At 45.7% G+C, this 26,809-nt stretch overlaps 1 protein-coding gene across 1 annotated transcript; it reads left to right on the forward strand.

Moving 5' to 3' along the window:
- On the forward strand, positions 1 to 25,686 carry LOC146199649 (cholinesterase-like). The gene is made up of 8 exons (XM_084592165.1): positions 1 to 52; positions 946 to 1,224; positions 3,788 to 3,912; positions 9,378 to 9,718; positions 14,118 to 14,352; positions 15,245 to 15,433; positions 18,052 to 18,335; positions 25,271 to 25,686. The coding sequence occupies exons 1-8, from the start codon at positions 1 to 3 to the stop codon at positions 25,425 to 25,427; spliced, it is 1,662 nt and encodes a 553-aa protein (XP_084448291.1). The 3' UTR covers positions 25,428 to 25,686.
- The last annotated feature ends 1,123 nt before the right edge of the window (positions 25,687 to 26,809 follow it).

The following is a 26,809-nucleotide window of genomic DNA, read 5'->3' on the forward strand; positions in this document are numbered from 1 at the left end:
ATGCGGACTAATGTCAAGACGGCCAAGGTGCACAGTGCTGACAGCCTCAAACGTAAAACATTCAGGAACATCTAAGGAGTCGGCGAATGCGATGGATGTAGCACGAAAACTATTCCAGGATTTGTTGGTGAAGTTAGTCACCAGGAGCTCAGATCGGCCATTGCGGAGGTGAATGAGGCTGCGCTCTGTACAGGTGCCGTGGGTGAGCAAAAGAGCGACCCGAGTTCGCAGCTCCTACCCGTGGCATAGGGGTAACGGGAATTCAAATGTCATGGCAGGCTGATTTTGCGAAAGCAATACTATGACAGCCAAAACGAGACCTCGCGTGGCCGCATCTACGTCGTGAAGGGGCGTAGCTACGGTGTCCTCATAAAAAAATCAGCCCACCATGACATTTGAATTCACGGTATACCCCTATACGGGCAGGAGCTGCCAACTAGGGTCGCTCCTTTCATATAGGAGGGTGATATCAGAATCAGCCTGCCAGAAGCATCTGCATTCTCGTTACCCCTACGACACACAGGCACGTTCATACGGCTTGGTTGAAGCGTGACTTTATATGTGGGCTGGTAGCTTACGCTCTCGCGTCATACCCTCAAAGGATGAGCTTAAATGTCCCCAATAATGTTGCACCCGACACTGATAGAGCGTGATAGGGGAATAACGTAGCAGGCAAAAGATGCTTCCGTCATTGCTTTCGCAATTCAACTAGGATTAATCAGAGCTAGACCGCAACTAATTTTTTTCTTTATGAGGAGACCATAGCTACGCCTCTTCACGGCGTAGCTGTAGCCACGCGAGGTCTGGCTTTGGCTGTCGTAGTATTGCTTTCGCAACAAAAGAAATCGCTGCTTCGCATCGATTGTGGCAAATCGCGCGCGCTTTACTTCACGTCTCTCAGGCATGATGTGAAGACATGCGACCTGGTGTGCGTTGTGGCCTTAGTATTGGGGATCTCAGTGGGTGTGGTGCTGTTGACCACTGCTTTGAAGAGTCGTCCTGACGTCGACGCCTCGCGAATCGTGTGGGTGGCAGGCCTCTCCGGCTCCTACCGGGGCACAGTTCTATCTGTGGCCGGCGCGCCCGTGAGCGCCTTCTTGGGCGTACCGTATGCGGACCCACGCACTCAGCGTTTCGCCGCCCCCATCCCTTGGTATCACGAGCGACAGCGATACGACAACACCGCGCCTGCACCAGGGTGTGCCCAGGCAACGCCGAACTTAGGTAAGTGCAGCCGGCTGCGCTCGTTCGACGCAACACGCTGCGGTAGCTTAGCGAATGTTGCATTCGGTTGCTACAGTCAATGTCGCGGGGCCTAACCTGAATTCAGATGGGTAGAAATAGGGAAACTTCCTGGCGCGGCATGAGGCCAGTAGAGTTAGAGAACGCGGTGAGGGGTGAAAATCCCAAGCCTTCCACTACGGCGCCTCTCATAACTCACATGGACCTTTAAGACGTTAAGCCTCACACGCAGTTCCACAGCATATTCGATTGTTACGGGTAATATTGCCTACACAATTCTGTGAAAGTACTGTTGTCAGGATTGACGTGCTTATTCTTCGGTTACGGCGCCTTATTAGGGCACACAGGTCTGTATTTGCTGTATTGTTAATCAGGACATTTCCCTTTGTATGCATCGTAACGTGTTGCCTGTTGCGAGCTGCTCATGGAAGACGAGGCCTTGTCAGGTTACACGCCTTTTGCCTCGTCTTCCACTTTCACTTGAAAGGAAAAAATAAAGTGAACTGAACTGAACTGAACGTGGGTGGGCGAAATCACTCAAGAGTCGACTCACTTGGGATCACCCGTTCACATTTAGATTAAGACCTGAATTGTGAGCCCGGGCTAACAATCAGATAATGGGCTCATTTGTGAGTGAGCCCGGACTCATGTTCAGATCGAGATCAGAGCTTTGAGGTCGAACTCGAATTCAGATCAAGATTTCAGTCGTGAGCTCCTGACTCGGGCTCAGATTGTTAATGACTGCGACATTGCAACTAGCGTGGAAAAACACAAAGGACCGCGAAAAAAGGTACCGACGGGACAGCACGCTAGACTGTCCCTTGGTATACTGGTAGACTGTCCCTCAGATCATAACCTTTGTTGCGGTGATCAGCGCCTCTTTTTCTTCATTTTTATTCATTGCCTTTCTCCTCCTCAGCGGAAGGAAGGATATGTTTATTCCCGCGAAAAACGATACTAGTGGGCACTATGGCTTGGCGACTCTCTCCGTGGTGGGTGGAATTGAGATTTATGTGAAACGTCTTCCTGCGTGCACTCCTTGCTGTATTGTACGCATTTTGCCCATGATGAATGTTGCCACTGATATACAACCTAATATATATACGGGATTTTTCAAGTTATTCAAAACTATTTGTTTATGTGTGCTGACAAGCTATATCATTAAATATTTATTGTGTTTGATATCCATAAGTAAAAATAACATGTCCCGCTCCACCTACATGAAAAATGATCGACCAAACCAAAGCATAAAATCGAGGCTTCCTACCTAATGACAACTAACTTTGTCAGAACCACTTGGTGTCAACAAATTCCTAAGCTCAGCGAGTGAGTGAGACCAAACAACTCGAGTCGAAATCAGTGAACGCAAGTGAGTGTGGCCAGATGAGTCGTGAATCGAAATGAGTACGTGAGCACAGGCGAGTCATGAGACGAGAGTAGTGACTAAGCCAAAATGCGATGCCAGTTGAAGTGAGTTGCGATTCAAAATGAGTGACTGAGCTCAAACGAGTCAAGTCAAAATGAGTCGTGAGTCGCAACGAGTGGTTGACTCTGAATGAGTCGTAAGTCGTAGACGCCAGAGTGAGTTGTGAGTAAATCAGTTTGAGTTCACTGAGCCCGAGCGTGCGTGAGTGAGTTTTGAGTGAGTCCACAGGCTAGCCAGTATTTTCGGAGTGAGCAGGAATGAGCACTTGTGATTTTGCCGATGTAAGGGCCTCAGCACATATAATTATAGGCATCGTTGCAGGATGGTCGAGTAAGCCCGTAGAGGCAAAGTTCCTTCAGCGCTCGTGCTTATCCTATGCTTAATTTCAGTTAGAAGTGATACTTATTCATTATGCTTAATTATGTGACACGCTACTAAAGCGGGGACAGCAAAGAGAATTACGTGAGCGAACCTAGTCTTTGCGAAAATTTGAATGCATAGAACGTGCATGGAGAGCATATCTGCACGTATTAGCATTGCACAAATGACGTCACAGTCTCGAATGGCCTTTCTGGGATAAATGTAACATTGGGTGTCAGGTCATATACAATTTCCAATTTTAAAAGCATTGTCTACTGACGGGTTGCCTAAACGGGAATGGCGATGTAAAATGATGCAGTATAGATTTTGTATGAGACTTCGCGCACATTATGGTGTGAACGGTGCTTATATATAGGGCCAACGAGAAAACGACAGCGATAAAATATAGTACCATCGCGTAGCAAGTTCACACCATTTTATTGTTTTCGACTAGGCTAACAGCACATTTTGAGGCTTCATCAACGGGCAGCACTCGTTGCACTACGTACATGCTGCAGGCGTTAACTTCGTACCTCACTTGAGATAGATAAAATGCCTAATTTTCAGGAGTTATATTAAGGAGCGACATGTTTATGAAGAGACGAGCAACCTAAACTCCTTGTATCGTTTTATTGAACGGCATATTAGTGATAAACATCTGAGGTGTTGATTACGACCATGGTGGATACACCATGCCAGTATGATGAGAAACGAAGAGACTCTTATTCATAACTTTGTGTCCTTTTGAACAATTTGTAGATGGAATGAACTCGAGCACGTCGGAAAACTGCCTGAGCCTCAACATTTGGTCCCCACTGTGTGCCAGCTACCCATGCAAGGGAAACAGGACGGTCGTCGTCTTCTTTCACGGCGGCTTCTTTCAGGTAAAGTTCCATTTTCACCCTTGATGAATCGTGCTCATTACTAACAATAGGCGGCCTCACATTCCTGATAATCAGTCTAAAAAGTTGCCTCCTCGCGAGAAGTCATAAAGTCCGCAGAAGTGAGAACATCTGCAGATGCTGTCTTGAAATTCTGGTTACGGCGCTCGACTATACTGTTCCCAAGGATGCGGGATCGAATCCCGGCCTCGACGGCCGCTTTTCGATGGAGGCGAAAAGCAAAAGGCGCCCGCGTGCTGTGCGATGTCAGTGCACGTTAAAGAACCTCCACTACGACGTCTCTCATAGCCTGAGTTGCTTTATGACGTTAAACCCAACAAACCAAACCAAACCAAACCAAACCAAACCAAACCAAACCAAATCAAACCAAACTTTTCTGAAGGAAAACAGAGCGCTGTGCTGAATTAGTTGCAAGAAAGAAATGTACTGTCTCTGTAAAAGGTAACTAGGGAACGGGGCTAGACTCTATCCGTGGCGCTGATCACCCCTTAAGCTTTAAACGGGTCTTAGGCAACGAGAATCCTTGTCCTATGTTTCGATAGTTATTGGTTTTAGGAACGCTGTACAGACTATGGCTGAGAAGCAAACGCCATTTCCGGGTTGCTTCAGGTAAAGAGGGTTCATTAGTACTGATACGCTACAAGTAGAGACAAGAAAGAGTACGATTTAAACAAAGCGTTAAAATTACATATGTTGTCGAAAGAGTCGCTGTTTCTGCGTGCCTCTTATATCCGCTTTTAACCATTTTATGATCGCAATATGCGTTCAGAGGTAAGCTTTTAGGGACTCCGAGAGAAGAAATGTAGTCATACAACAAGCCTTCGCGAGGTCATCTATCCGCAGGACTCGACTGTGTTGAGAGTATTGACAGAAGCAGGACGTAGTCACGTGAAGACTGGCTTCTTTACTGCTGATAAGGTAATAGACTGCCGCTGACCTTATATGCACTTTAAAACGAAGTATGTCCTATGCATGGAGATATTAGCTTGACTGTGCGCGTCGTTTACTTGTCCTTTAGCGCACAACATTAGAGGCCTCATCTGAAGAAAACTCGCTTTATTTCACCTAATTCCCATTGGCTAGCGAGGGGTGTGACGTCGCGCACGACGTCATCTGAAGCTCGTGGCGGCGGACTGCAAGGGGGCAAGGGGAGGGGGGGGGGGGGGGCGTTTGGCGTGAAGCGCCAGTCGGCAGCTGTGCTTGTTTATGAGGTGACTTGTGTCGACGGCTCCGTGCATCTATTTGGCATGGAGCCAGAGGCAAGGGAATCTATGTGAGCATAGGCGAGACTGTATAACAGTGGTCTCAAACATTTATCCTTACGCAGTCCGCGACAAGAAAACTTAAGGCCCGACCACATGGCAGCGTTTCTTCGGCGCCGCGTCGGCGTCGCGGATATCGGCGTCGCCGGAGGTGCAATTCTGGCCCTTGAAGCGAGACGACGCTGAAAGACGCAGGTATCTGGAGGGGCCAGATCTCAGCGTCGACGCCGAAAATTATTCGCAGGTGGGGACCAACGACAAGCCACGCATGGGCAGCTGCGGCACCAACCGCCAAAGGCTCAACTCGTTTCCGCAGAAGCAACAGCTCCTCTTTTTGTCCGCGTGCATGCCTGCGCCTTTTGATGCCCTTGCCTCCCCCACCCTCCCCAGTAAGTTCCCGCCGTCGCTGAATAGGACGATTTTAGCTACGGACGGGGGACAATTGTTCGAACGTCCAGGATTCTCCCACGCCTTGCCTTGCAGACGCCAGTTCGTACGCCGTCATGTGTTTGGTCGCCCTTTCCGGCGCGCGCCGAGCGACGACGCTCATAGACGAGACGCTGACGAGACGCCGAAGAAGCGCTGCCATGTGGTCGGGCCTTTAGGCCCTCGTGGACCAGGAGACCGAAACTACCAATACAAGCAAAAATGAATGTAAACGAAATGAAAGCGATGATTACGAATAAAGTAAACAAAAGTTAACCTTAATGCCATGTTCTCAGACCACATTTCACCTGTTTTTGTTTGTTTGTGGAAAGGAAAAGATGCGTACACGTGCTCCCTTCTACCTAAACGCCGGGCAGTCTCAGCTTCAGGATGGCTCAGACAGAGTTACTGAGTGGGCTAAACGGCTAATACGACTATCACTTATTCTGTAAAAATATATCCGGAGATTCAGCAGAGGGCAGGGCTGTCCAGCGCCTTACTTTTGAAGGCAGCGGACGCCCGTCCAAAGTTCTCGCAGATTAAGAGACCAGTGCTTCTTCATTTCCACAAATACCGCATACCACACCCGCGGATGAGGCCTTGTAGATTTTAGTTGGAACGCGAGTCTGGCTGTAAAGCTGACTATTGAAACCGGCATGTGCTTTCGGAATAAAGGCTAAACATCTTAGAGCTGGCGAGCCGGTGTCTGAGACGTCTGCTCAATGCCACGTGATGTAATAAACCGTCCTCTCAAGTATTCTTTTTCTCATGCAGCCTGCCCATACTTTCACGTAAGACACACCTTGAACAAATAAATGCTTATCATTTCGGAAAATGCGGAGCATATGTCATTTTCGCTAAATATGAGACCTTTTTCGGAAGCGAGCTTTTGAATGTTTTTTTCTTCATATATTGTTTATAATTACGATACCAATGAAGTATAAGTATTTAGAACATACCTGTGCAGGCTACTAGTGTTTTGCTAGTAATTATAAATAAATACACCCCATTTGTTTTAAAAATGACATTCTGGCACAATTGTTGCGAGCGCAGGAGAAACAGCAGAATCAAAATTCTGCTACGCATTGAAAACTTGATCACTTCTATGAATATGTTTACAAAGGTATCACATAATTTTCTAGAGTTTCTTCAATTACTTTGAAAATGCGCCTCATTGCTTTGCCATAAAAAAGTACTAAATACTCGTTGCGAGCATAGGAAAAAGCTTCAGAAGCAAATTTTCAGTACTTATCGGAAGCTTAGACCATTTATGATAATAAGGTCATAAAAGACACATTACATTGTTTCATAGTTGCCTCCCATATATCTTCAAAAACGTAGCTCATCGGTTTGGTTGGTTTGTGGGGTTTAACGTCCCAAAGCAACTCAGGCTATGAGAGACGCCGTAGTGGAGGACTCCGGAAATTTCGACCACCTGGGGTTCTTTAACGTGCACTGACATCGCACAGCACACGGGCGCCTTGCTTTTCGCCTCCATCGAAAAGCTGCCGCCGAGGCCGGGATTCGATCCCGCGTCCTTGGGAACAGTAGTCGAGCGCCGTAACCACTGCGCCACCCCGGCGGGGTAGCTCATCGGTTTTCTGTAGCAGTTTTAAGTATTGCTGTGAGCGCAGAAAATCTATCAAGAACATGTTTTTTGCCACATATCGGAAGCATAGGCAATTACAATCAACACGAGTATAACAATGCTATATTATCCCAGAGTAGCTTCACTATCGTCCAAGAATCCTGTAGCTTCGTTCTACGTTCTGAGCGCTCTCGATATCCGGTTGTTTTGCATGTGTTTCGACTAGCATCATTCAATATACTTTGTCATCGAACTCAACGCTATAAGCACTGCATCTTCGCTGTGCTTTGGGCTCGCAGAGAATGGAAGGATTGTAACTCTGTAATTTTCGGTGAAACGCTCTGTAACCGTGAACACTTGGCTAAGGGCACGTCGTGGATGGCTTCATGTGACAGTAGTACCAATGTTTTTAAAAACTGTTTTGCTTATTCTATAGTCACTGCCGTATGCTACTATCCCGAGTAAAAGACGATAACTGTTCCCTAGAATACAACGATTTTGTACCTAGATTGTTTGGAGGTTCTTACGCTAGGAATTCTTTTAAATACCTTTTTCGGTACACCACTGGTGGCCTTGGTGCCAATACGACAGAACGAAAAGGCGTACCTAAACGAATTTGTCTACGTGCGTACGCGCTTCTGTGCTTTCTTGCCAACGCATATATGTCAACACATCGCCGCAACCAGTCTGATATACTAACAGTATGTAGGCTTAATTGGCCTCTGATACGGTAATATTCTAACTCAATAAATTCATCGAGATGGTTTTTATGAGTATTCGAGTTAATTTAAAAGCTTTGGAGCTAGGCTATTAATCACAAATAATTTTTGAAAAAGTAGTCCTGGCGACTGCTTGTAACCGATTAGTCCGACACCTCCCCGCGCACTCCCTCTCTGATGACGTCATCGGACTTTCAGGACGCGCCAACTTATTGGAGGCTCTAAAGTGTTGCGGGCGGTACAGGGACAGATGGGGCGAATAGTTTTCTGCATTTTTCATTGCGCGCCGACATGAGACAAGTTGAGCGGGAGAGGAGGAGCACGACTTTTGATCGCAGATATGTTCGATGCTAATGAAGCTAGCTTAAAAATGTTTGCTTTGCGGAGAGGACTGATGGGATACTTCTAGCTCGTGCACGTTTTCGTTATGAGTTTAAGCTTATAAGCTTAGTTATGTGAGCGTAAGAATTACTATTACTACTGAACCTTAAAACAAGGCAGAAAAAGTCTACTGACAATTGAGAGGCCACACTTATGCAAAGATGGAACAGCTATGACATTTACTTTCTTGCCACAAGTGGCCGGGTAGGTGGCCAGGACCCGTTTGTATCTAATTTTATTCGTGCAAGGCTTCCTGCAGCTTCGCGTTACTTTTAATTTCTGCGCTGCAAACTTGGGCTTGTATATCGTTAGGCTGTAGTGACATTGGGTACTTTGTGGAATAGCTGATAATTAGCCTTTACGAGGCCACGTCTAGGATATGTCTTAGGTTGTCCGTGAATGACAGAAAAGAAAAACTGTAGTGTTTTTTTTTTTTTTGACACCTGACTACGGTGCCGGATTACCCGGGTTCGAACCCGACCTCGGCGGCTGCGTTTCGATGGAGGCGAAATGAAGAGGCGTCCGTGTGCTGTGCGATGTCAGCGCACGTTAAAGATCCCCAGGTGGTCGAAATACTCCTTAGCTGTACACTGCGGCTCCTCTTTCTCTCTATCCGCTTTCACTCCCGTCCTTAAACCGTGCTCCCACCTTCCTCTCTTCCCTTAGGCGCGGTTCAGGTGTCCAAAGAAACAGCCCCGCCGGGGTGGTGCAGTGGTAAGACGCCCGGCTACTGTGCCGGAGTACCCGGGTTCGAACCCCACCTCGGCGGCTGCGTTTCGATGGAGGCGAAACGAAGAGGCGTCCGTGTGCTGTGCGATCAGCGCACGTTAAAGATCACCAGGTGGTCGAACTTACTCCGTAGCCCTCCACTACGGCTCCTCTTTCTCTCTTTCCACGGGTACTCACACCTTCCTCCCTTCCCTTACTGCACGGTTGAGGTGTCCACAGAAAGACAGTTACCGCGCCTTTCCCTTCCTATAAATAAATCAGTCCAGATAAATAAGTGTGACAGATACTGCGCCTTTCTCTTCCTGTTAACCAATCAATTACTTGTCTTTTGCTGCTCGACAGACGGGCAGCAATAACAATCCGCATTACGACGGCCGTGTGCTGGCTGCCCTCGGCGACGTGGTCGTGGTGGTTCCCAATTGGCGGCTGGGCGTGCTCGGTTTCCTAAGTCTGACGCACTCCGACGAGGCCCCGGTCAATGCCGGCCTATTGGACCAGGCCGAAGCGCTGCGATGGACTGTCCGCAACGTGGAGTTCTTCGGCGGCAACAAGTCTGACCTGGTCGTCGTAGGCCATGGGTCTGGCGCCTCGTCTCTGGCCTACCACCTGATGTCGGCTAGCAGTCAGCATAGCTTGTTCAATATCCGCAGGGCTGTCTTTATGAGTGAGAGCCCATTGACCAGGTTAGCCTGCATGTGTTCCGTGTGACTTAGTGTACAGTCTGCGTATCATTTTCACTGAGCGAAGGGAGAGACGTGCATTGCTAGTTTAGATTTTAGATATACTGATGACAGTGAGCAGGATCGTTCTGAAGTTTAATAATTCTACCGGATCAAGGAAGGAATCCGACCATAACATTTTTTTTTCTATCGCTGACGAAGTTCCCTGCCTAATGGGGGCCTTCCTGCTTAATGAACTGTCTTACCTTATATCGTCTTTAATTCGCTGGAATGTAGTGGAATATTAAACGAAGAAAAGCTGGTATAGTAGCACATTTTTTCAGATGCAGTTTTCAAACGTAAAACAAAATCTTGTAACACTTACACTTCGCGTCTGAGGGCATGACGGTACACACACATATAAAGTCCCGCCTTAACCAAGACGTATGGATGTGCCTGCGTGGCCTAGGGATAACCTGAATTCAAGGGTCCTGGCAGAGGCTGATTATGATATCACCCTCTCATATGAAAGAAGAAGTCCGAATTGGCAGCTCCAGTGAAAAGTAAAGCCAGGCAACCCTACTTCCAGCCAGTGTGCGGGCATGTCAGCTGCCAGACACTAGGGTGCCTCGATGTTGCCCGCGCGCGCGGGCAACATCGAGGCACCCTACCAGATACCGACTGCCAGCTCCATGCTCATTGTGTTTCGCTCACAACGCTAAGAGTGACACTGGCGCCGAGAACGGATATTCGGTGAACTGAGCCTTTAACGGAATCGCGCTAAAGAACCTGCATATTTTCCACAACAATAATATGAGTTGTAGCCGAAAACATTTCCTCAGGTATTACGCAACCAAGTAGGCGCCAAGTTATACGATAATTGTTTTCTTAGATTATCTGATTTATTGAGATAAGTGACATGCGTCAGTAACAAACCGTAATATTCCCAGGCTCTTCTGCCTGAACATTTTCTCGGCGTGTATGTGTCCCGAGATATTTGATACCAGTCTGACAACTCTCATCGCGGGTAGTGAATGCTAGGCGGTAGATATCGGCGCAGTACCCTTTCCGAATTGATGCAGCTTTTGCGTACGACATTTCTTCGAACAACGGTGTTCTATACAGAGACAGGTGCAGCTGATAGCTGTTCATCTTGCGTTAGCGAGGTAAAAGAAATGCTGTTAAAAAACAACCGCATCGTATCGTTGAGGAGTTTAGCACTGATCGTTACCATTAGTTATGTGGTTTCATATTCGAATTGAAGGTAAATTAACGTATGCAGTCGGCTGATGGCAGTTTTTCAATTTTACACCTGTATTCCTGAGTAGAAACTTTTTTATTGTACCTTACAGTACGCCCCACATCTGCTGCATTGTTGCTGGTACGCTAAAGGTTCTCTATCGCAATCACTGCCGCCATTGCTCGCAACCGGCTGTTTATCACCATTATAATAAGTATCATCTTCGGTTGCAACCGTTGCATTTCAAGTTTCTTTAGCTTTAGAGTTTTACCAACAACGCTCGGGAACCACGCAAGCCAAGGATTCAAAACATACAAGCAGATGAGCTGGATTGGTGCTCTTGTTAACCGTCTAGTTGATATCAACTTGTGGTTGTCTTTTCAAATAAATAGCACACAGTTGCATAGGAAGCATGAACCTACGTTACAGTGGGGGCCATATTGTGGTGCATGAAGCGCGGGCAAAGGTTGCAGGCATACCTATTCGGCTTATCGTTATCTGGTTCGGCTTGAACTGCTGAAGCAGTGCTCTGCACCAGAAAATGGCGCCAGTGACGTCACTTCAATGCGCCCTATAGCGGTCAATGCTGTGAGTTAATAACGAGGATAACAGATGACAGCTGTCGCGTATTTTAGGTTCCCCAGAGAGCGGGCCGCGAAAATAAAAGTATGCTGATTAGAAACGCAGTTGCGCCTTGCATTTTATGAACGTTTAACTGCCATTTTGTCGGACAGATCCATACCTGAGCGTTGCGTTCAGTCGTGTGCCAGCAGTTGTAAGAGCACGAACAAGATTTAAACGCTTTACCAATTTCGAAAATGTGCAGGAGTTCGTAAGTCAACCGGCGCTGTTGTGAACCGGACAACTTGTCAGTCGCTGAGTGTGATCACGTGCAGGGCATAAGGCTCACGTGTACCTACCGACAGCGTTTCTTAGCAGAAAGGTCAACCGGATGTCAAGACACATTCTGCAGACGCCTAATGGCAGGTACACGCTCAATTGTCATCGCAGGAGGCACACCCCTAAACTGCCGTTTGTCTATGTGAATTCGTCTCCGCTTTGCTCAAACCCATCGTTGGTGTTGTGGCTGTGCTTCGTCGTCGGAGCGAAAGGCACAGCGCGCCCGTGTAAATGAACATACGGTTTCGAGATTGCGCGGCCGAAAAAGCGGCTTGCTCGCCTCGGGGGAAAAATGCAGGGGATGCATCATTCTTAGTAGAAACATAAATCGGGAAATAAGGGAAGGAATGAAGTAGAGAGGAATAGAAGAAATGGAAAGGAAGCGCCATAGCTTAGGGTCAATTTCAATGACGTGGTTGTTTAACATGATTTGCCATCGCAATTGCCCAGTGGTGCTTTTTTTCTTAACGCGACACTGCAGGAAAAGACCCGTTACCAGATATTGCGGTGTTAGCATAGTCGGCGTTGTGAGAAAAAATCCCGGGTGTGGCGCTGACAGGTGGTAGCTGGAAGCTGGCAATGCCGGGCACGGAATCTTCAATGGTTTGCCCCACTTGATGAGACAACGTTATATCAGAATTACGTTGAGAGCAACTGCCAAATATTGCCGCTCATTCGAGATGGGACGGCGGAATAACAATAACACTTCCAATGCTCTTGGATGCCGATTCGGGCATGTTCATACGGCTTGATTAAATCGAGGCTTTATACGTCGGGTGGTCGCCTACGCTATCAGGTCATAGCATTACTCGAGGAGCTTAAGTTTTCTTTTGTTATTTTGTTTTTTGCATTTCGGCTGCTTTGAAATCCGCCTGGCATGAGTGTTTTTTTACGGTCCTCGTACTTGGGCCAGCTGAACAGCAGGAGCGCTGTTGCAGAAGCTTGCTTGAAGGAGCTGGCAAATAATTTGTGGCACTTTCCCTCTTTTTGGCCTTTCCGAGTCTGCCCCATGAATCACCGAAGTCCACCTTTGCGGCATGATTACACCCAACCACAGATGCACACACACACACATGTGAACACACGCCGCAGTGACGTTTTTGCCCTATTTGCTGTTGCCTGTGCGGACAATGCATATGAATCCGTAATCATCACTCCTCCCAGCATCTTCCTTCGTAGGTCCACCCTCTGCTCTCTTTCTCCCTGCTGGCCGCAGTACTTACTTAAAGGCTGTAATGTCAGGATGTGGAGACTTAAGGGAGAAGGGGGAGTATGCTTAGGTGACCAGGTAAAAGAGGCTGGGCGAGAGGCAGAGAACGGCTGCATTGCAGAACATGTTGCTTACGAAGACCTGGAAATACATTAAGGCGAAATTGTTATTGGTCCTATTAGAAGCGGAATCCGATAACGTTGTTAAATGCAAAGGATGTTACCAAAACCTGAGATTAGCCAAGCAAAACACCTTAACGTCATAACCCGGAAACCCGCCGCCAAATTAAAATGGGAAATTAGAAAGTTTAGGGGTGGGTACCTTTCAATTCAGAATTGATTACAGGAGATTGCTTGTGCTTAACGGTGGATCGCGTCAGATGAAGGGGGTATCTCGGTGAATTATTGCGGATTGCGCCAAATAAAGACCTGCTGTTGTGACATTAACGTGAATTAGTGTAAGATGAGGGAAATATAGAATGGGTTTTGTTGGTTATAGAGTCGATTACGTCGGATTAAATTGCAGGAGGGTGGATGACGTTGGATGAGGTTAGATAGATATAGAAAATAAGAGTAAAATTTGCTGAATTTTGTAAGATTAGTGTAGATTGTGGTGAATTATGGGTCAACCCAGAGTGAATTGTATTGATTACTATGGCTTGCTGTACCTCAAGTGTGGATTATAGGGGATAGTAGTGGACTACGAGGAAATAATTTAGATAGGTTGCGATGAATTTAGGTGGAATGAGTTGGAGAACAGTGCATTAAGAATTAACTGTGATAAATAACGGTGCTCAAGATCTGGATTATAATGGATTAAATTACTGTGTGGTAGATCATGGTAAATAAAGTGAATTAAGTAGATTCTGAATGATTGCGGTAGATTAAAAGCAGTCAGCCTTCTTTCGCCTTCCCAGCACGTAAGTAGTCTAAGTGTCCTTTGTTATTTTATGTTTGTGTCTAATGGCTGCTGCTTTTGACGCTGCAACCCGCTGGTTGTGCTTCAGATGGTTGGTAATCTAACTGCCGTGGTGTAAGAGCAGCGACATGCCCTAGACACTTCGCTCTTTGCAGGTATCCGGTGCACACCGATCACGAGATGGAGGAGGGCGCCATTCTTCGCACAGACATCCTGGCACAGCTTTTCTGCAACCAGGCGTCACAGAACTACTCGTCGCTGCTGGAGTGCTTGCGTAATATCCCCGTAGAGGCGCTGTTTGAAAAGCCGCCAGGGGCGCTACGAGAGCTTCCGGCCTTCTTTCCCGTGCTGCCAATCATGTGGTCGCCCAGCACGTGGAAAAAGCTCACGGTGGGTGTGCTTCAAATGCGCTTCACGAAGATAATGAAGAGGGTACTTCATCCTCTCCTACTTTAAGGCACCTCTTATTAAAAAGGCTGCAAATAATCGGTTCATGCAGGCGTCTACTTCGATGCTTGGCAAACCTACGGTGACCAGTACATAACGAAAAGGACAAGCTCAGAAGCAAATAGAAATACAGTTTTTCAGCATACAAAGAGGGGTATGCGTGTAGTTTTTAAACACGACAGTGCATTTTTTGTATAAGCTTTAACTTCTTTATGTGCGCCATTTGTTCGCTAAGGTCACTGTTTGGTGACGTCTAACAACGCCGTTGTCAGGATTACCTCCCACTGACTGGCACTGATCAACACGACAATTTTATTATTGCGAAATTTATGTGCGCTAATTCAACGAATCTAAACGTTGGGCATAGTTTTTGTTGGAGGTATTGACCTGATAGCTTTTTATTGTAGAGCAGACTTGAGAATAGCAGTAAATTTTGGCTGAACGTATTGCAATGAAGTCAAAATTAGTGTTGTTCGCTCCATGAGGCCGCGGGGGCAATGTTAGCTCAACTTCCGTCGTTAATTTAATTACATTGTAATGAAGACAAAGAACACTCAGCGCCACGGCATGTCTGTCGCCATCGCTTTTCTACGGCGTCCATCTTGTGCGCTGCAGCTGCGACCTGCGGCTGGTAATTCGACACTGCTGTGCCCGAAGTTTTGACAGCTTTAGCCGTCGGACGAAATAATTAACTTCTATTTTCAACATACGCAACTATATTGTCACTACACAGCTATGGAAGCGTTACCGGAGTGCTATTAATGACATTACTTGTAATGCAGCCATTGATTGTAGTGAAAATAAAAGTAAATCGCCACTCCTTTGATACCCCCAGATACCTCGGAAAACGAGCGTACTCCTAGGCTTCTCGGACGAAGAAGGGCTGGCCTTGCTGCTTTTCTTCTACCGCTCACTGACACTGCACGAACGACGAGGGCTGCTCGAGGCGGTACTCCCTGCTCTTCGCTTGCTCGGCTTTCCGTCCTCTGAGGCTGAAGCGATCCTGGATCACTACCGCCGTCAAGTAGACATTTTTGTCATGATGCTTTTAAAAGCTTTTCAAAAGATGCTGACTCATATATATGGTCATACCTTAAATGAACTTCGAACATTCTGATCGACTTTCTTCTATGGTTCTTTCAATTTTGGTGCTTGTGTTTCATGGCAATAAGGTGTCAAAGTGGCTAATTTGTGGCATTTGGAACAAAACGCCCCTTTCCTGCAGAACGGGAGTGCTCCGGTGAAGCGTGAAGGTGAGAAGAGATGTTGACACACTGGTTGTGTTAATGAATCTGAAATGCTATGAGCCCTGAACATTTTAAGCTGCGAAAAAAAGGAGGCATCGGAGTGGTTAGGCTGAGAATGCAGCTGGAGTTTTGACAAGAATTATGGTGAGAGTAGTAAGAGTTCTGCCTGTTAAAGATGGAGGGCTGCGTTATTCGGCAAAAAATGAGGACTAACGGGGCTCACTAGCGATGCGCAGGATAGTGTTGAAATAAGAAAGATACTGGAACCTATTTTATTGATGTTGCTAACTCGCGCCTACGCAGGGGTACCCTGAGGCTTTATACCGAAATCAAATGTGCATGTCCGTCAGAAGATATGTGCATTCATTTATTTATTTTATACTGTGACTGGTATCACAATAGGATTGACAATGAAAATATACAGGGACACACAACTACATTATTTAGCTTTGTATATATTTTTGTACTTATATCTTTGTGCATATATACATAAAGTATATATTTTAACTTTGCCCCAAACTAATCATCCAGGTTAGGAATTTGGCAGCTATAACAGGCATCATGTGAGAACAGTGAGCGCATATTTGATATCTCTCTATCACTAAATTAATCAGTTAATCAGTCTATTATTGAGTCAATGGTTATAAGAGTCATTGGACTCTAGACAAGAGTAGGACAACGCTAATTTCTACTTCTGCACTCAGGAAAGAGAGACTTAACGCTTTATTCAAGACGAAGGTTGGTTGGTTTGGTTGGTTTGTGGGGTTTAACGAAGGAAGCGGCTTTTATTTCGGCCACCACCACTGTCGCGTTGCGCTGAAACGTATTGAAGCAAGTGCAGAGGGTGTGCAGGAGGCTACCACCACCCTAGGTTCAACTAAGGCACTGCGATAGTAGAATATTTCCTGACCATGACAACCGAGATAAGGATCGCTGAATCGTAGCTGAGCGGTGAGAGGACAGACGATATACAGAAGAACTGAAATGCTTGCACAGGCAAAACCCTGAATTCCTTGTAGGCCAAATGAGGATGTACTGGGTGCCTAAAGCATGTGGTAGAATTTTTAATATAGAAATTAGAGGGGCTATTGATTTCTCTGGTAGAGCAAGCGAGCAGGTGTACTTAACCTATGACAGCCACTCGAAAGACGCCGGCATAATGCGAACAGATAAAGACAAACACTGCGATGTTTCTTCGTCAAGTCAATAATTAATTAAAACTAATCAGTCTTATATATTAATTAGCCTCGGCGTCTGTAAAGGTGGCTGCCTTCTTTGTAAAATGTTGGGGAATATTTCTTTAAAACTTGGTGGCATGTTGGTCTCCATGCCTGTTCATAAGAAGGCAGTTGCTAGACCGCTGATATTAAGGCGCTATGCTCATCTTAGCCATCAAGGAGCATTAGAGATGGTCTCGGGTATCGTGAGATTCACGCGGCGAACTGCGGTAGTAGCAGAATAAAAGTTGTGTGTCTGCAATGAGATCCGAGCCACGACGAACTGACTGGTCACCTGCGTCCAATGTACGCGAAAATTCGGTAGTTAGAGGGGGAAAGATTTCACAGGGAGCTCAATTACCGGGCTTATCTTGCTAGACCTCCGCGCTGATCATCATTTCGTGTTGTCATTTGGTGAAGTATGTACCACGTTGGGGGCGGGGGGGGGGGGGGGGGGGGGTTTAACATAAATCAGGTATTCTGGGCAGAAAACAGAGCGCTATGTATTGGCCATATGTGAAGTATGGGCGCTATTATGTCGATTTCCTCTTCGCCTTCGGTTCGAGGCTCGAGTTTAAAGGTTAGGCGTCAGGTGAAGATTGACGATAAAGGCGACAGACTTGGTGGTAGTGCAGTGTGATATTTTGGGACATTTTAAAGCAACTTAAAATGCCAAATCGATGGTAGTGTGTTTTGAATCCATTGCACGCGTATGAGTTACGATGATGACTTGATTCCCAACGCAAGAGAGTTGCAGTGAACCATCATGGCTGATCGCATAGCGCTCGATATAGTGCTTTCGTTCAGTGCTCGGCGAAGGTGATTTGCTGGAGCCACCGCGAGTTCTAACAGCGGGCTCGGCGCTGTCCTAGCCATGTTTTTATATTTTTCTTTCTGTGGGTCACAAAGGTGTAATGTCAAATCGGCTTCGGAAGTATGGTTTTTGGGAAAATGCGGGAAAAAGCGCTAACGCGGAAATAAGAATCTGGGCTGGCTGCAAGCCAAGATACGCTCTGAACAGGATGTCTCGACAGCTTAGATCGATTAATGCTAGAGTAGCGATAATCGACCTCGGCGATGGGCTCGACTACGTTTCATTTTTCTTCGCCGGCTGATTACTGATTGTAGGTTCTTATAATGTAGAATTGTTTTCTTTCTTTACTCTTCGCGTTTTCCAGCGTCCTCAGTACGGCACGGATGGTGACTTGGCCGAGCACTTGTTATCCGACCTGCTGGCGGTGTGTCCCGTGCGCTTCTTCGCGGAGCAGTTTCGTGCGTGGGGCAACACGGTGCACGGGTACGTGTTGCACCGGGCTGATTACGGAAGTCGCAGCACTAGGGCGCCGTGGGACTACGCTGTACGGCTTCTCTTTGGCTCCCCGTTACTGCTGGGCGCAGCCCCTGCGGAGCAAGCTTTGAGCCGGCATGTGATCTCGCGCTGGGTGCACTTCTTCAAGTCCGGGTAAGGAGGTGTCGAAGCAGCATAGAAACAATGCACGTGAAGGGTTTCACACTAATCGTCAGTGGAAGAGGCGTGCCTTGTTACAGTACTACGAAACTTGTCACGTGAACACTGTCACCAAAACCATGAACGCGAGGACTGCTATGATATCATGGATCATAATATCATAGCGGATGTGATCGTACCGCTTTGTAAAAAAGGGTCCATACATACATACATACATACATACATACATACATACATACATACATACATACATACATACATACATACATACATACATACATACATACATACATACATACATACATACATACATACATACATACATACATACATACATACATACATACATACATACATACATACATACATACATACATACATACATACATACATACATACATACATACATACATACATACATACATACATACATACATACATACATACATACATACATACATACATACGTCCCGGTGTCCCAGCTAAATTTAACCAAGGTTTTAAAAATACTTCACACTAAGAGCTATTCAGAGTCGCCTATGCAAGTTGGAAATATTTTTTTCGCTGACCAAAGTCAAATAATTAATTAATAAGAGCTAACTGCCTATATTTAATTCTACGTTTTAGAGAAAAAGCGTCAAAGCAAAAGCTGTAGAAAGAGCCGAATTAACGGTGAAGAGGGCCCAGTTCAAAAAAATTAAGGGGCCCCTATAACCCCCTTTACCTTACCCCGCCCCTGTTATTATGTTCGAGACGTGAAGCGTTTTAGAGTTTCCTACAGAGAACACATGCCATTGTACTGTTATTAATAGTCCACGGACTGTTAATGAACAATGCCTGATAATATACTATCCCGTAGATCAAATGGACAGACTGACACCGAGACTGAGTGATTCTAGGAAATGACAGGATACGGAAGATCCTCCATCAGAAATCAGAACGCTCTGATTCGTGAAAAATAAACTCCTTGAGTAGATATTTTCTTGGCTAATTCGATAGCGCATGACGATTGGCTGCGTGTGATCCAATCGCCAATCATTTAAAATTCCTGTGAATTCATTCAGCAAGACGAATTGAAGCGAGTCTAATCCCCGTATTCACGAACCAACCTTTACCTTCCCTTTCGAGGTTCTCACCTTTGCGGCTCCTTATCGCGTTTCAGAAACCAGCCTTCCCTTTAAACTACACCTTTAGCCGGCCTTTCGGCCTCGGAAAGGGAGCGTTCGCTAAGGTAGCGCCTGACCTACCTTCAGCAGCTCCTTTATACCACGGTACCGCTTCGGTGATCGGTGGAACGAAGCTGCATTTACAAATATCATAATTTATAGCGTGGTTTCAGGAGTACCGGAGTGCCGTCCGACGAGGCGTCAACAGCGCTGTCAAACACCCCACGATGGCAGCACCTCCTCGACCGCCGTAAACACCGCCGTGGTAGCCCCTCCTCCCGTAAACCGTGCGCGAACGACACGGCGGATCGCTAGCGCCGATGTCCGAAATAAACGTTATAAATTTGTTGGCGTCTGGAATACTGAGCCGAATATCAAGAATGAAGCACTCGTGAGGATCGTTGACCAGCAGCAAATTGCTGATATGAGCGATAGCCGCGATACAAGCAAGTTTCTGCTCAAGCCAGCTGCCGCCGGTGCATTGCGGTTCATTCGATCTGCTTGTACTAGCTCTGCGATTAATGCGTCGCCATGCAGACATAATCCTATGATTCTTTTACTATGGCAGAACAGGTCAAAAATAAGGCAGTTTCATAAGTAGACGATTTACGTTAGCGTTGATGAGTTCCAAAGCGCCGACCGCCGCGGCTTCGAAGCGAAACAAAATTAGGCCTAGCGACGACTAGGGACGGTCACGCACGGCGCCGTCGTGCGCCACGCTCTCGGTAAGTGTAACGTAGCTCAGCCTGCTCGCTGCATCCCGAGCTGAAAGCGTTGCAAACTCGTGTACTTTCATGACAGAGCTAAGGCCGCACATTTTTTTGACGTTCCGTTCAGCAACAAGCCGTTCAAATGATGCTGCAGGCAGGACGGGGCTTCAGTACGCAGTCGCTGCGCTGTCGGCCGTAACCGAAGACGTCGGGCGGTAGAGTAGACACCGCCTGTTTTATGCATCGATCTTTAAACGTGATGAAGTTGGAAAATGAATAACATTGTGAAGCAGACCCGTTCGATACGCTTCGCGCACTCGGGCGCCGACGATCGAGTAGCCTCCGTCAACAGACGCCTCGCAGTTAACGACGCAAACCGAGGTCGCCAAGCTCGGTTTGCGATAACCGCGGAACCGCAGTTTGGTCCACCGCAGCATGGTTTCGCGTAACCGCGGTTAACCCTGCCCGTCCGCTCCTGTGACTGCTGATCGTCCTGTGCTTCTATGGTGCAGGGACATTTCAAGTTGCGACAGATGATCCCGTGCTGTATGCCGTACCATCTGCGTACTGGTGATCTCGCAGCCTGGTTTGCCGTCTGCATGCCCCTGTCGACTTATTCTCAAGGGAATATGCAGACAATAAAATAAAAACGATACTCGCGGAGCTTTACCTTAAATTCTTCTTAAAAGATAGGTTGGCGTTCGCGCAATGATAACCACGATTCCACTTGTACTACGTTTTCCGGCTAGCAGACGACGCGCACACTGTCTTGTAGTACTGTTGACAAGGTCTACTAGAACGCCTCGCTCATTCTCCGTAAATGAGCGTCTTTTTTTTTTTTTTTGGTTCCCATTTTGAGACCACACAAAAAAAAAAAAAAAAAAACGAACGCTCACACAATGCAGCACGAAGCACATGGCAGCTCTTGCATATATTTAACTGCAATTTCTAGGACAAAAACAAGCTCTGCGAACATATGCTGCTGATTGAAACATTATTATTTGTTTAGCCTCGCTACCATATCGCTTACAACCGCGCTAAGGCGCCCCTTCCGGAAGGCTGCCCTAAGGTGGGTCTTTGAAACGCGGCTTGGCCTTTGCGTTACCATCCCCTTTCCGTTACCTTTATGAAGGTCGCCTTTGCAGTTGCAGGAAGGTAAAGGTTAGGCCGGTTTGTGAATACGGAGGTAAGGCAGTCTTTCTACAGAAGCTGCGATATTATGTTCTATATGCTGACCTAATCTACAGCAAATAGTGTGTATTACTCTAAATGTCATAATGCGGGGAGCTAAATCTTTTCAAAAAAGTGGCACCTGTAGAAAATGATAACGCTACTGAAATGGTATCAAAAGTGTTTTACCAAGCTCAAATTTTCAGTAATATATTTAACAGTTATACAGATTGTCTGCATTTACAAAGACAGCCCATTTACGTTTTGCACACAATTTCCACTCTCAAAACGAAGGAAGCACCTTTGTATGTACCGCAGATGTTTGCTGCATTTACAGAATAAATTTACATTTAACGATGTAGCGTTTGCAGCTCGTTCCACTCAGAAGATGCCGCTGCCGCCGTAGACGACGGTCAGGAAGGAAGCTTTCTTTGATAACTCAAGAGGCAGTGCCCTACTTTTTGAAGCTAGATCAGGGTGTCTTAGAACACGCAGCTACAAAAAGAAATTTAACAATGAAGATGACGCATGTGCGCTAAGTCGGAACTCCAGTGAAACAATTGACCATGTTATACTCGAATGTAATGGTGTCCATCCGGAAGTCGATGCCGGCGCAGGCACTCTTCCTGAAGCTCTGGGGTTTAGAGATACTAGTGGCCGGGTGAATAAACCGGTGGTGGAAGCTAGCAAAAAACGACTGGAAGATTGGTGGCTCAAAAGCAGAAAAGTGACATAATGTTGGTAATGTAGATACAAAAATTCAATAAACAGAATAATGATATCGTTGACCAATCTAAAACAATAATTAAGATATAGGGAGAAAAATGGGCACGATATCTACTGCTACCACCCCGTTTCAAAGGGGATGCTCCTATATTCCATCCATCCACCCACGGTCGGAAAATATAGGGTGGGCACTGAGTATAGGGTGGACACTGAAGCTCTACCTGGAAGTGTATTATGGGACAGTTTAGTGACTCCTAATTGCCAGCTTCCTATGTAGATTCTAATTCGTGTACATGCACTTTCCTTTAAAATAGGTTGAACAGTAGTGCTATCGCGTTTACAAGGTGAAGCTTCAGCGTCGCCCTAGTCTTTTGAGGAAACATTACATGTTTTACAGAAAGAAGCAAATGTAAGTTTCAACATTTGACAGGAATTCAACTTTTAAATGGGGCATGCATTCTTATAGCCTGTCTACGTTTTTCCTTCCACTCTTAAGCAAGCGAAGAAAAGTATTTACGTTATAAGCGTTCTGGAGTCTTTTGCAGGTAGAGTTCCTTGATGAAATCTTCAATATTGACCCGCCTGAGAATCTCCGTCTCCGCTCTCAGCCCGGCAAATTTCTCATACGGCTGTCAGCTATGAGTCGTCATAATCTCTAAACAATAATTTATTGGCTTTGTTACAGCTTTCACTGCTTACGCTCGGCATAATAAAACACACAACTGACCTCAACAGCAGTAATGATAGATGTCAGTTTGCCAGCTGGTACGAGCTGACCTCCAACTGAAGTCAGCTAGAATCTGTTGATGGCACTTGACCACCAACTGAGACCCTCTCACTGTCAGCTAGTAGGCGTCCTGAGCCATTTAATCCTAGTTGAGTACCGCTGGGATCGGCCGAACTCAAATGAATCTATTTAAAACTAGCTAAAGCTATTTGGATGTTTAATCTATCTGGGCGAATACAAAAGTTTGTGCTTTGCCTGGTGAACAATGAGGCTGACTTGAGAAAGCCTACCGTGCCACGAACAGATTTTGAAGCATTCAATATTGCAATACAAAACCTCTAATTTTAATGTTGCAAAATCAGAAACAAATATGATTAGACTATTTTTCGGACAAAACTTTGAAATATTCACTTTTTTACTACTCTCGGGGGCCCCTTGGAACGGAGGGCCCAGGTTATTTGAACCTTTTTAACCCTGGATCATCCGGCCCTGGCTGTAGATACCGTAAAACGGCTAGCTACGCTGCTTCAATCAAGCTAGGATATACTAAAGTGATCATTTTTTTACTATCCGAAAACAATATCTGGCGCAATAAAAAATTCCGTGTGCACTCGAGCCTACACTGCAGAAATGCGAAAGCCTGAGCGTTGCTGGTGCACACGGTGGATCAGGTTAGCTCTCATTATCATTATCAACATAATACACCGTCATTATGATTGCTAACGCGATCATTGTCATTGTCACTAATTGCAGCTCGTCATTGTCATTGCTGCTATCATCCTCACGGTAGACAAGGAGAATTATGATGTGCGTTTCACGATCCAGGGCTTGTCGTAATTGGTCAAAGTGCTCGGCTGGGGATCCGTGGGATGGAGGCTGCATTCCCGATGGAGATCGGATTCTTATTTTTTCGATGATGTTACTTTCGGTTTCAGGTGGTGACGTCATCTGATTGGCAGCGATAGTGTGACCGAACGAACGCAGACAGTATGAGCCATTAAAGGCTTTCGCCTTAAAGAAACTTCGAGACAGCGGTGCCACTTACCCGCGAGACACGTGCCAGACAGCAAAATCCGCTTTCCTGTGATGTGCTGTTTCCGATGAAGCTTGACGAATTATTTCTGGTCTCGTGACATTTTTAGAGACCTATAAATAGAGCTTGCGTAAGTCGTAGCGTGACGGAAACAACGTAGCTAAGCGTTTTTCGAGGCATTCTACAATTGCTGCATTGACATTTTCTTCGTCAAGGCAATAATTAAATTTAGCTAATTAGTCTTAACATATTAATTAGGCTTGGTGAACGAGAAAATACTGCGCATTAGCGTAGGCGAGACTGAACAGCTGTAAATTGTTTTCACTAGGTTAGGGCTCATTGCAGTTGTTAAAGCAATGGTTATATTGATTTTGCTGGGACACCCGGAATATATGAGATTAGTCTTTCGAAAATGTTGTTGCTTGTGAGTGCATGTGAATGGTTATGCGCACAGAAATAATGAGCAAAATAAGGGATTGGTGATGAGGCGAACGACAAAATGTATGTACACGAAATATAATCCGGAATGGGAGCCGCAGATGAGAGCTATTAAATTGTCGCGTCGCAGCCTTAAAAGTATTAGACACCTAATTTCTGCGTACGGGTTTTATCCTCTGTAATGATGCCGAATACATTACTGTTGACGTATCGGCACGTCATATTCGCCTACGACTGCTGAATAATTTACAATCGAATTTCTTTTCTCATCTGTTTCGATTTCGGTTTCAACAGCCGAGCAATGGCTGTGACGTCACAGTCAAGTCCAGGTCACGCGATGGGATAAAAATACAGCGATATAATCATTTCGGTGTCATTTGAGTTCACTACAATGATAAAGCCAGCCTGCCTCAATAACTAATCACTACAAGTGAAGAATGAGCGATGATATCGCTGTTTTTCATGCCGCCCATAAAGACTTTATTGTGGCACCACAGTCATCTCTCGGCTGCTGAAACCGAAACTGATAAGAAAAGAAAATTCTATTATAAATTATTTAGGGGTCGGAGGCGAAAATTGCGTGCGGATCAATATACAGTAATGACTTACGCATCATTAACAAGAAGAAAAATGCCACCAAAATTTGGTATTTATAGTCCTTTAAAGGCGGAGCTTCAGTTCCCCAGAATGTTTTTTAAGATCTCCCGTTGTTTGCTCCTGTTCGCAAAAACGCTTGTCAGTTATCGGGATGCTAATCTGTGTTAGTCTATAAATTGTGGCGCGTGAACTGAAATTAATAATTTAAAATTAAGAGAACGTGCTTTTTTTGCTCCATGAAATCTGCAGCTCTATATTCTAATTGGTCACCGTTCTTGAATGTATGTTCTATACCTTACCTATGGAAAAGCAACGGGGCCTCTAAATTATAAATCAGTTTTTTTCGTTTACTTTTTTTGCAGTGAAGTCAAGGCGGAAGAGTATTCAACCAGCGAGGGAGAGTTTGCTGTTAGCATGATGCCTTTATCGGATAGAACGTCGGCCTGGGTGCCGGATATGCGTAGAGACGCCTGCGAGAGGCTCAGACCCTTCTTCCAAGCTTTTATGAGCGGCGCCTGATGCACAAAGCCATCGGAAGTCACCGTCTTGACTGCTTTCTTTAAATGGTCGCTTAATTTGCGAATGTTCATTGATATTCGTCGTGATTTTCGCTTTCCTTGTAATTTAAGCTACTTACACGATAAATATTTTAATGAATACCTTCTTGCTGTATAGCGATATTGACACGTAATGTACATGCTGTTTACAATTTAGCTTCTGCTGCGCTGTGTCTATCGCTCGAGATTATCTTGAAGCAACTTTTACTTCGAGAAGCCAAGCCCAGTTAAAAAATTGGTGAAGGGCTTGTTTTTGTAGGACCTGAACCTCTCATCGTTCATGTAGTTATTTAAGTTGACTTGTATATATATTTTTCATTCACATGTAAAGGTTTCCTACTGGATGTGTTCAATATAACATATATATTTATTTTCGAATTGAAGATAAATGAGTATACTGCCCTCGAACCATGCCCGCACACCTTTACTCAGAATCTAGTGAAGGCTGAGGTTTATTTATTGCTAGTCGCCTACTTTTGTCGATAAGTGTTGGTTCACCCCCATTCGACTTCGATTGCTTCACCATATCTGAGCGAGTACGCCTGATATTATTTTGAACAGGACGACTTTTTATCAATTTTCTAGCACCTTTTTATATGCCCCGAAATACAGTCGTGATCAAAAGTTTACGTGACGCGAGTGCGCGGAACAAATTTCATATCACTGCTCTCATATAATCCAGTCGCATGAAATTTGTCAAGGTCTGACGGGACGCTTATTATTCATTCGCTGGTGTTAAAAGTTAGTACATCTTGATATCGGCCGGCCACTCTCACAACGATCTTGCGCCTAAGCGTCTATTCGATATTGTTAGTTCATCGGAGGCGTCTTTGGAACTTCATTTAGCCAAAGTTAAATCGACATCTGTTGAGTTAATTATAGTTTTTAGTCGGCATTAGTGCTTCCTATGCTGGTAATTTGTTTTTAATTGCATTAGTTTTCGCTCCATGGAACGAAAAATGGTAGGGGCAACGTTAAGAGATAGGAAGCGTGCAGAGTGGGTCAGAGAAATAACTCAAGTTACTGACATTCTAGTGGAAATCAAGAAGAAAAAATGGGCATGGGCAGGGCATGTAGTGCGAAGAGAGGATAACTGATAGTGGCTTAGGGTAACGAACTGGATTCAAAGGGAAGGAAAGCGGAGAAGGGGGCGGCAGAATGTTAGGTGGCTGGATGAGGTTAAGAAGTTCGCAGGGGTGAAGTGGTTGCAGCTAGTATACGGTCGGGTTAATTGGAGGAATATGGGAAAGGCCTTCTCGCCCTGCAGTGGGTATAGTCAGGCTGATGATGATGATGAGTTTTCGCTCCTTTACTTGATGCGCGGATATAAAGCCGCTAGTTGTT

The sequence above is a fragment of the Amblyomma maculatum genome, chromosome 2 (genome assembly GCF_055883805.1).
Source record: "Amblyomma maculatum isolate TAMU_Amacu chromosome 2, ASM5588380v1, whole genome shotgun sequence".
In the NCBI taxonomy this organism is placed as follows: domain Eukaryota; kingdom Metazoa; phylum Arthropoda; class Arachnida; order Ixodida; family Ixodidae; genus Amblyomma; species Amblyomma maculatum.